Here is a 10374-nt window from a genome sequence, read left to right as displayed (position 1 = left end):
GGGCCGGGAGAAATTTCGGTGTCCTTGCCATAAAGGGGCAACGTCAGTCGAAAGAAATCTCGGCGTCTTGCCGGCATAGTGCACTGCAGCCATTGATCGATAAAAACAGAAGGTCACAATTCAAGGATCTAAGTTTACAGTTTCAGTTTCAGTATCAGTTTGACTCGTCTTACTGCATTCAGTTTTCAGTCATGCATGAGTTTCAGTTAAGTTAGGAAAGTTCAAGAGTTTCATAGCGTGAGTTGGCGTGTGTTCATCGTTTACATGTTGTCTTACTCTCTTGTAGCATGCGCATTCTTACAGCTTATGTTTCAAGTATATTATGTGAAGTATTTTGAGTATTAATGCAGTATTTTAAACCCTTGTTATTACACTGTTTATACTTGCTGGGTCATTAGACTCACTATGCTTGTTTGATTGTAAGGTAAGGAGGAGTATCTAGAGACTGAGGGGCAGGATCCTCGGGGTTGAGGCCGCTGGCGGTGCAATGCCCTATGACCGTCGCTACTTTTTAAGTTACACATAAGACTATGATTGTAATAAAGAATTTTAGTTTGAGTACTTTCAGTTTAGCCAGGATGTGTTCTTCCTGTGCTTAAATTTTAGTCTTTCAAATTGTAATCGCTATTATTGCAACCGTGTGGGGTTGCCTTTTTCCTTTCGAGATTTATGATTATCGCAGTTAGGATTTTTACCAGTCGTTTATTTCATTTTGTTAGAATTGATGTGTGTGATAGGGTGGCTTTGTTTCCTTTCAAACAAGTCATGGAAAAAAAAAATTTTATACATCCGTATTTTTCTGTATTATTTAAATTTAAGTTTAGAGGTTAGGGTCGTTTCAGTTGGTATCAGAGCACGGTCTTGGTTTGGGCTGAGCCTACTGCCGGTTGCCGTAACTCAATGGATCTCACCTCAAAGTCTGTAATATTTAAGTTTCAGTTATTGTCTTTTGCTAAGTTTGTTAGCACTAGTTTCCTAAAATTATTTGAGCTTATTTAAGTTTAAAGAAAACCTTTTTCTTAAGGCATGGAATTTGAGTATTGGATTTTCTGAAATGCGTTTAGATGCCTCACCGTCGTGGTCCTGATGCACCTCCACCACCTCCACTCGCTGATCTTGGTGGTCAGGTATTAGCTAGTTTGGCCCGTATCCTTGAGTAGCATGTTGAGGCTGTTCCTAGGGCTAGACCAAGGAATACTTTTGAGCAGTTTCGGAAGTTGGATTCGAAGGAATTTTCTAGTACTACTGATCCATTGGTGGCCGAGGGATGGATCCGATCTCTAGAGGCGATCTTTTGCCGCATGGGACCGAGTGATGCTGTTCGGGTGCGTTGTACCATTTTCCTTCTTAAGGATGACGCTGCCCTCTGGTGGGAGGGAGTAGAGAAGACAGCGGAGCTGGCCACCTTGACTTGGGATGACTTCAAGGGACTTTTCTTTCAGAAATACTTTAATGCAGAGGTAGGGGCTCGACTGAAGAAAAAGTTTATGAGCCTTCGTCAAGGGGATATATCGGTGGCCGAATTCGCGAGGATGTTCGAGAGAGGCTGCCACTTTGTGCCATTGATTGACATTGATGAAGCTAAGAAGCTTCAACACTTTGTTGTTGGGTTGCGACCCACGATACGCCATGATGTAGTGATGGCGGAGCCAGTGGACTATGCTACTGCGCTCAGACGAGCTTTGAGGTTGACCGCGTTAATCGGTGTGAATAAATTCAACTGGAAAGCGTACCAGGTCAAGTAATAATATAGTGAATAAAGGTCCAAGTGTCGAACCCACAGGGACTGTATAAAAATGATTACCAAAATATATTTATTTCTACCTAATCTAGACTAATTAAAAGGATTATTTCAGTTTTTTAACTAACAAATAAAATTGCAAATAAAATTAAATAAACTAAAACGGAGCTGAAAAATTTGGATTTAGCTCAAATTTGGTAAAAGTTCGATCAAGGACTCACGTAGGTACCAGACAATTCATGTAACAAGCAGTCGATCTAAGGCATCAGACTTAATATTAATTCACGGGAATTTTTCTAATTTGTTTGAAGGACTATTTCTAGAACAATCAAACCTATTCAAATATTGATGAACTAATCTTTCGTAATTCTAATCAAACTTGAATGTATGAATAACTGTGAAAATTCAGTTTACACCCAAACTGCATAATGAAACCGAATTCTATTTCTAGTCAGTTTTACACTATGTTGAAAATCAAAGTGATCGAATTCGAAACCTCCTCTGTCGACTTGGAATCGATTAACAAGCAAACAAATAACTGGCCAAGAAATTTGTAAGACAAATATAAATTCGATAATCAATAAAATCAATCAAGTATGAAAATCTCAAATAAACAAACGAGTTTTATACATAAATTTTCTGGCCTAATCACGTGGCCTTGATCGAAAAAGAAAACTACTCAAGAATCAATTTCATAATTCAAACAAAGTTTTTGATCATGAATTGAAAATAAAAATAAGAAAAGAAGAAGAAACGAGAAATCTTCTCTCCCAAATTGTAGTAGCCGCCGTCTCTGAAAATTTGGAACTGAAACCCTTATTCTGATGCTAAAAAATATATTTATAAGTCCCAAATATTAAGAAGATAAAATCCTTCCCGAGCAAGAATTTTCCAAAAATAAAACTCTGGTCGCACGGCTCGCTCGAGCGAGCATAGGGTCTCGCTCGAGCGAGCAGTTTTCTGTTCCCGAAATTTCTTTTCTGTATTTCTCGCTCGAGCGAGCATGTTTCTGCCCAAATTCTAAAATTTTTGCGATGTGAACGGACCCCGTGCCAGGTCCGTGTCTAGGTCTGTGTATGTGTTCTTTCCCGCGTGCAGTTTTCTTGCAAAAATCATATTTCGAGTTCCAACTGTTGGATTGACCTGAAATTTGGACAGCAGCTTCAAAACATCTTGAACTTCATTCTGAATGGTGGAGATTGGATTTGGATTTTTATAAAATTAAATATTATTTTTCTACCAAAGATGCTCCATAATTCACTCTTCACAAATCCATTTTCCTACAAAATTAACCCGAGGAGTGAAATACACACACATGAACTAAAACACATAAAAACACATAAAAGCAATATGAATGCACATAAAATAGACATAAAAATAACATGAAATAATGCACACAAAATGCACTTATCAACACCCCCATACTTAAACCTTGCTCGCCCTCGAGCAAGACATGCAAAAACACTATGCAAACAAAAACATAAGTAAGGACAAGTCATGAATGTGCACAGCCTCCGAGAAGTTCAATCACAAAACCAAAAACATAGACATGCTCTCAACTTTTCATATTACACTTTTGGTTTAACGTGAACGTGTGTGTGTGTGGAATGTCATTCCAGTTTTATGCAACTTAGACCGAATTCATCTCAAAACTGCTTAGCAACCTATAACAAATCAATGCAAGTTTCACTCTTCAAGTGCCCATTCCTTCCAACGACCTCTAGACATACCCACCTCCCTTGAGATAATGAATTACACACCTCCGGATTTTGCACCCGGTATTGCTTTAGCCCCAATAATTACCCGCATACTTAGCTAAAACTTTGATAGGATACGAAAAATCATTCTATTTTTTCTTTCTAATCCCCTCGTCTATAGCTCGGATGGAGCATCAATCCCATTTAATCCGCATACTTAGCCTTAAATTTAATCTTTTATAGGATTTTATTCCTTTCAAGGCCCGGATGGAATTGTATACAAAAAAAAAATTTTTAATTTTTTTTTCTCTAGGTGAGCCCAAGATCATAAGTGTAAACTAGAGTCTCATCAAAATTCATAGAACACAATCCAGATCCACAAACCACCTATTGCCGTGCAATGGTCAAACAGACAGAAACTTCATCAAATCTTTCGTTACACTTCACTGGTCTAACACAAGTGCTTATAAATATTCACGATTCAACCTACAGTTTCTCATGCCAAGTCAAGAGCAAAATTTTTCAAAAAAAACTTCATCGTCATAGGCTACCATGACTCATCCTACTCATGCAAGACAACACAAACAACAACAAAATGATATGCATGATTACGAACCAAACACAAAAACTAAACCAAATGAATGCAAACAGAATGAATACAAAAGATAATAACCAATGCAATGAACTAGTCTACCCCCCATACTTATCCAAAGCATTGCCCTCAATGCTTCATAACAATGAACAGAATGCAAACAAACACACAATGCAATGAAAAACAAAAACACAAAGAAAACAAAAATAACACTCCCTTGGTTTTCGATTCATTCTCTTCCTTCTTGACAGAATCCTTCGGGACGGTATCAGCATTGTAAATATCGGCAGGAACGACCAACTGGCATGGGACAAAAAACAAAACTCAAATAAAAACAAAACAAAAACAAAATAAAAAACAAAAGCAAAAACACTGGCTTGCCTCCCAGTCAGCGCTAAATTTATAGTCTATAGCCCGACTATACTCCTCTCTTGAGTGGAAAAATTCAAGGTGGTTTATCCACCGTCTATGAAAAACTCGAATCAGTCCTGCACTTGCATGCTACATCATTAAAAATTTTATGCATTTGACCAATTCCTGCAGACAACTGCATCTGCTGACATGCATCAATTTGAACACCAATCATATCAATCAAACGAATAGCATAACAAGCTTTCAAAATTGGGCTCTCAGTAGCCGACTTAGACATAGTAAAAACTACTTGTTCATCATTCAGTCTCAACACCAACTCTCCTCTCTCAACATCAATCAACGCCCTACTAGCAGCAAGAAAAGGACGTCCTAAAATCAGGGGAACCTCTAAATCCTCTACCATGTCAAGGATGACAAAGTCTACAGGATAAATTAAATTATCAATCTTGACTAGGACATTCTCTACAATCCCTCTTGGATATTTAATAGAACCATCAGCAAATTTGAGAGATATAGCAGCAGGTTCAATATTTTCTATTCCTAGTTTTCGAGCAATAGAATATGACATTAAATTTATACTCGATCCTAGATCACACAGCACATTATCAAAAGACAGACTTCAAATATGACAGGGTATAGAAAAACTCCCTGAATCTTGAGATTTGATTGGAAGTTTCTTCTGTATCACCGCCGAGCACTCCTCATTCAGTGTAACCTGCGTCAGATCATTCAATTTCTTCTTATTTTTCAGCAAGTCTTTCAAAAACTTTGCATATCTCGGCATCTGAGCTAATGCATCTGCAAAAGGAATGTTAATATGCAGTTTCTTGAAAATTTCAAGAAACTTTTTTAATTGAGAATCAAACAGCAGTTGCTTAGCTCTATGGGGGAAAGGTAAAGTAGATAAATCAACATTTTCATTTTTAATCGGTGTGAATAAATTCAACTGGCAAGCGTACCAGGTCAAGTAATAATATAGTGGACAAAGGTCCAAGTGTCGAACCCACAGGGACTGTATAAAAATGATTACCAAAATATATTTATTTCTACCTAATCTAGACTAATTAAAAGGATGATTTCAGATTTTTAACTAACAAATAAAATTGCAAATAAAATTAAATAAACTAAAATGGAGCTGGAAAATTGGGATTTAGCTCAAATTTGGTAAAAGTTCGATCAAGGACTCACGTAGGTACCAGACAATTCATGCAAGAAGCAGTCTATCTAAGACATCAGACTTAATCTTAATTCACGAGAATTTTCCTAATTTGTTCGAAGGACTATTTCTAGAACAATCAAACCTATTCAAATATTGATGAAATAATCTTTCGTAATTCTAATCAAACTTGAATGTATGAATAACTGTGAAAATTCAGTTTACACCCAAACCGCATAATGAAATCGAATTCTATTTCTAGTCAGTTTTACACTATGTTGAAAATCAAAGTGATCGAATTCGAAACCTCCTCTGTCGACTTGGAATCGATTAACAAGCAAACAAATAACTGGCCAAGAAATTTGTAAGACAAATATAAATTTGATAATCACTAAAATCAATCATGTCTGAAAATCTCAAATAAACAAACGAGTTTTATACATAAATTGTCTCCAATCACGTGGCCTTGATCGAAAATTAAAACTACTCAAGAATCAATTTCATAATTCAAACAAAGTTTTTGATCATGAATTGAAAATAAAAATAAGAAAAGAAGAAGAAACGAGAAATCTTCTCTCCCAAATTGTAGTAGCCGCCGTCTCTGAAAATCTGGAACTGGAACCCTTATTCTGATGCTAAAAAATATATTTATAGGTCCCAAATATTAAAAAGATAAAATCCTTCCCGAGCAAGAATTTTCCAAAAATAAAACTCTGGTCGCGCGGCTCGCTCGAGCGATCAGTTTTCTGTTCCCGAAATTTCTTTTCCGTCTTTCTCGCTCGAGCGAGCACAAGCTCTTGCTCGAGCGAGCATGTTTCTGCCTAAATTCTAAAATTTTCGCGATGTGCATGGACCCCGTGCCAGGTCCGTGTCTAGGTTTATGTATGTGTTCTTTCCCGCGCGCAGGTTTCTTGCAAAAATCATATTTTAAGTTCCAGCCGTCAGATTGACCTGAAATTTGGACAGCAGCTTCAAAACAACTTGAAATTTATTCTGAACGGTAGAGATCGAATTTGAATCTCTCTAAAATTAAATATGATTTTTCTACCAAAGATGCTCCATAATTCACTCTTCACAAATCCATTTTCCTACAAAATTAACCCGAGGAGTGAAATACACACACATGAACTAAAACACATAAAAACACATAAAAGAAATATGAATGCACATAAAATAGAGATAAAAATAACATGAAATAATGCACACAAAATGCACTTATCAGAGGTCTGAGCAGTCTCTGAGGGACATCAACACAGAGGCGCTTGGTAAGAGGCCCTTTACTCAGCAGGGCCACTCGTAGCAGCAGAATCATGGCAAGAAGCCATTTCAGGGGAAGCAGAGGCCCCAGGGGCACTAATAGGCCCAGAGACCCGCTACTCCCAGGTTTTGGGAGAGACACTCTTGCAAAAGTTGCCATAGATCTCACTCTAGGAAACGCCTAGCAGGAGCAGGAGTTTGCTTTAAGTGCAAGAAGCCGGGACATATGGCTAGAGAATGTCTGGAGTTGAGGAGGCCCATGCACAGTCGAGTGTTCGTGATGCAGGCCGAGGAGGCCGACCCAGACACTACACTCATCACAGGTAACATCTTAAGTATTTGGTTTAGAGCAGTTAACGATTCACTGTCGCATGTGATTTTAAGTTTTCTTGTTCGGGGTTAATATTTTGTAGCATGTTGCATGTTTGAAGAACTTGACTGTTTTAGCATTCATAGTATCTTATTTGGGATTTGATGACTTAGAATGAGTCTAAGTAGAACTTGTGTTATTTAACATTAACCTTTTTTCCGTGGTTTTAATCACCGCTAAGGCAAATAGGATAATAGTAGCTGGTGTAGCCACTAAAGCTTTGTTAGACTCAGGGGATAACCATTCTTTTATTTCGGAGGCATTTACCCGTAAGCGGGGTATTGAGTGGGAAGAGTTGTTTGGTGGATTCACAGTGACCATCCCATCAGGGGAAGAGCTGTCCACGAGGAATATAGTGAAGAATATTGAGCTCTTGTTGCAAGGGCAATCAGTGAGTGCAGATCTGATAGTGTTGCCCATGCCAGAGTTTGACCTGAGGGCGAGGAACCATTTTGGTTTGAGGCTGCTAAGAGTTTGAGGAGGACCCGAATCATATCCTCTTTGCAAGCTAAGCAGCTAGTGCTTGATGGGTGCAAGTCTTCCCTAGCCAGCTTATCTCTGACAGAGTTGCCGTCATGCCAAGTTATTTCAGATGTGGATGTTGACAGAGAATTTGGGGAATGTGTTCCCTAGCGATGTCACAGGCATTCCGCCTGATAGAGAAGTGGAGTTCTCTATTGACTTGGTTCCCGGTACCGAGCCAATTTCTAAGGCACCCTTCAGATTAGCACCCACAGAAATGAGGGAACTGAAAGAGCAGATTCAAGAGCTACTTGATGAAGGGTTCTTACGCCCTAGTTTCTCTCCATGGGGCGCACCAGTCCTCTTTGTGAAAAAGAAGGACGGAAGTCTTAGATTGTGCATAGACTACCAATGGTTGAATGGAGTGACAGTGAAGAACAAGTACCCACTACCTTGTATCGAGGATCTATTCGATCAATTGCAAGGTGCCTCCATATTTCCAAAGATTGATCTCCATTCAGGTTATCACCAGTTATAGGTGGAGTGGTCTATACCTAGAAACGCTTCAGAGATTCGCAGTTTCCTTGGATTAGCAGGTTATTATAGGAAGTTCATCAAGGTTCTTTCATCCATTGTTGTGCCCATGACAGCGTAGACTAAGAAGAATGCTAAGTTTGTATGGAGTCCAGAGTGTCAAGCGAGCTTTGATGAGTTGAAGAAAGATCTTACGACAGCACCAGTTTTAGCTTTGCCTTTAGGGCAGGGTGGTTTTGTCGTATTTACCGTTACTTCTAAGTGGGAACTTGGAGCAATTCTTATACAACAAGATAGTTTCATTTCTTATGCCTCTTTGACGGTGTCTAGACCGTTGCGGTATGAGACTCAGAGATTCGGACTAGAGTTCTATGCCAAGGGTAGAGCTCCTAGGTTTTCTGTCTTGACAGTGCAGACTACGTTAATTGATCGTATTAGAGTTTCTCAAGCAGTTGATGAGCAGTTGAGTAAGTGGAGACAGAGAGCCGACGAGAGAGGAAGTAATTTGTACTCAGTGGTAGATGGGATTGTGAGGTTCAGAGATAGACTTTGGGTGCCCGCAGGTGATTCTCTGCGAGTTACTATCATGGCAGAGGCGCATACATCACCGTACTCTATCCACCCAGGCATTACCAAGATGTATTGAAACCTTCAGCAGTTGTATTGGTGGCCGGGCATGAAGCGTGATATCGCTCGATTTGTGTCATAATGTCTGACATGCCAGCAGGTCAAAGAAGAGCATCAAAGACCTGCAGGATTTCTTAAGCCATTCCCTATTCTCGAGTGAAAATGGAAGAATATTACCATGGACTTTGTTGTTGGGTTGCCGAGGACAGTGAGAGGTTCGAATGCTAATTGGGTTATTGTAGACCGTCTCACTAAGTCGGCGCACTTCTTACCTGTGAAGACGACTTTCACTATGACTCAGTACGCAAAGTTGTATATCCGGGAGATAGTCAGACTACATGGTATCCCAGTCTCCATTGTGTCTGATAGAGATCCGCGGTTTACTTCATCTTTTTGGAAGAGTCTTCTTTTCGCTTTGGGAACGAAACTTCTATTTAGTACTGCCTTTCACCCGCAGACAGACGGCCAGTCTAAGAGGGTGATTCAGATTTTGGAGGACCATTTGAGGGCTTGTGCTATTGATTTCCAAGATATTTGGGAGTCGAGGCTACCACTAGTGGAGTTTGCGCACAACAACAGCTTTCAGTCCACTATCGGCATGGCTCGTTACGAGGCATTTTATGGGAGAAAGTGCAGATCTCCAATTTTGTGGGATGAGGTTGGTGAGAAATCAAAGTTAGGACCTGATATAGTTCAGTTGACAGCCGAAATTGTAGCCAAGATCCGAGATAGGATGAAGACTGCACAGAGTAGGAAGAAGAGTTACGCAGATCATAGGAGGAGAGACTTAGAGTTTTCAGTAGGTGATCATGTCTTTATCTGAATAGCTCCTCTGAAGAGCGTGATGAGGTTTGGGAAGTAAGGCAAATTGGCTCCATGGTTTGTAGGACCTTTTGAGATTCTTGATAGAGTGGGGACGTTAGCCTATAGGGTGGCCTTGCCGCCTAATCTTGCTTGAGTACACAACGTCTTCCACGTATCCATGCTGAGGAAGTACATCTCGAATCCGTCTCATGTGCTCAGTTTTGAATCTCTTCAGCTTTCCCCGTACATGACTTATGAGGAGAGGCCTGACCGGATTTTTGGAGAGGCAAGAGAGAAGACTGTGTAGAAAGTCGATTCCGATGGTTAAGGTGAGATGGTTGAACCACTCGGAGGAAGAAGCTACTTGGGAGACAGAAGCACACATTAGGACTCGCTATCCAAAACTTTTTGGTAAGCTTTAATTTTGAGGATGAAATTACTTATTAGGGAGGGAGGAATTGTAGCACCAAGAATTCCATAATTTGAATTCCATGCCTAAATTCTTTTTTTAATAATTATGATTTTAATTGCTTGAAATTAATTGCTTAAGTTTCCTTTAAAGTTCTAGTGCTCAAATATTTTAAGTTATTTATTATTGAGATTTTTGAGGCAGTGACTTTCGGTTTCGGTCTTCGGCGATGGTGGATTTTGGCGATAAATTCAAAGACTTGTTATTTTAAAATTTTAGTAGGGAGGTAGGAAGAAATTAGTTGAGAGTTTAAAAGTTAGAAGTTTCCGGGTATCAGAAAGCATTTTTCTTAT

The 10374-nt window shown here is 39.3% G+C and overlaps 1 protein-coding gene across 1 annotated transcript; it reads left to right on the top strand.

Annotated features, from left to right (window-relative positions):
* The first annotated feature begins 1064 nt into the window (after positions 1-1064).
* On the top strand, positions 1065-9631 carry LOC140877667 (uncharacterized). The gene is made up of 7 exons (XM_073281223.1): positions 1065-1127; positions 1209-1687; positions 6990-7138; positions 7314-7657; positions 7778-7982; positions 8337-8715; positions 9247-9631. Exons 1-7 carry the CDS (start codon positions 1065-1067, stop codon positions 9629-9631), a joined length of 2004 nt encoding a protein of 667 aa, XP_073137324.1.
* The last annotated feature ends 743 nt before the right edge of the window (positions 9632-10374 follow it).

The sequence above is a fragment of the Henckelia pumila genome, chromosome 2 (assembly GCF_033568475.1).
Source record: "Henckelia pumila isolate YLH828 chromosome 2, ASM3356847v2, whole genome shotgun sequence".
NCBI classification, from domain to species: domain Eukaryota; kingdom Viridiplantae; phylum Streptophyta; class Magnoliopsida; order Lamiales; family Gesneriaceae; genus Henckelia; species Henckelia pumila.
The sequence above is the reverse complement of the archived record's forward strand: the minus strand, read 5'-3'. Positions and strand labels throughout refer to the sequence as shown.

Excerpts from the sequence above, each read along its gene's own strand:
- LOC140877667 (XM_073281223.1), top strand. The coding sequence starts at position 1,065 with ATGCCTCACCGTCGTGGTCCTGATGCACCTCCACCACCTCCACTCGCT. Across the intron at positions 7,139-7,313 it reads AGACACTACACTCATCACAG|AACTTGTGTTATTTAACATT; the intron begins GTAACATCTTAA and ends GAGTCTAAGTAG. Across the intron at positions 7,983-8,336 it reads TGAAGGGTTCTTACGCCCTA|AGTGTCAAGCGAGCTTTGAT; the intron begins GTTTCTCTCCAT and ends TATGGAGTCCAG.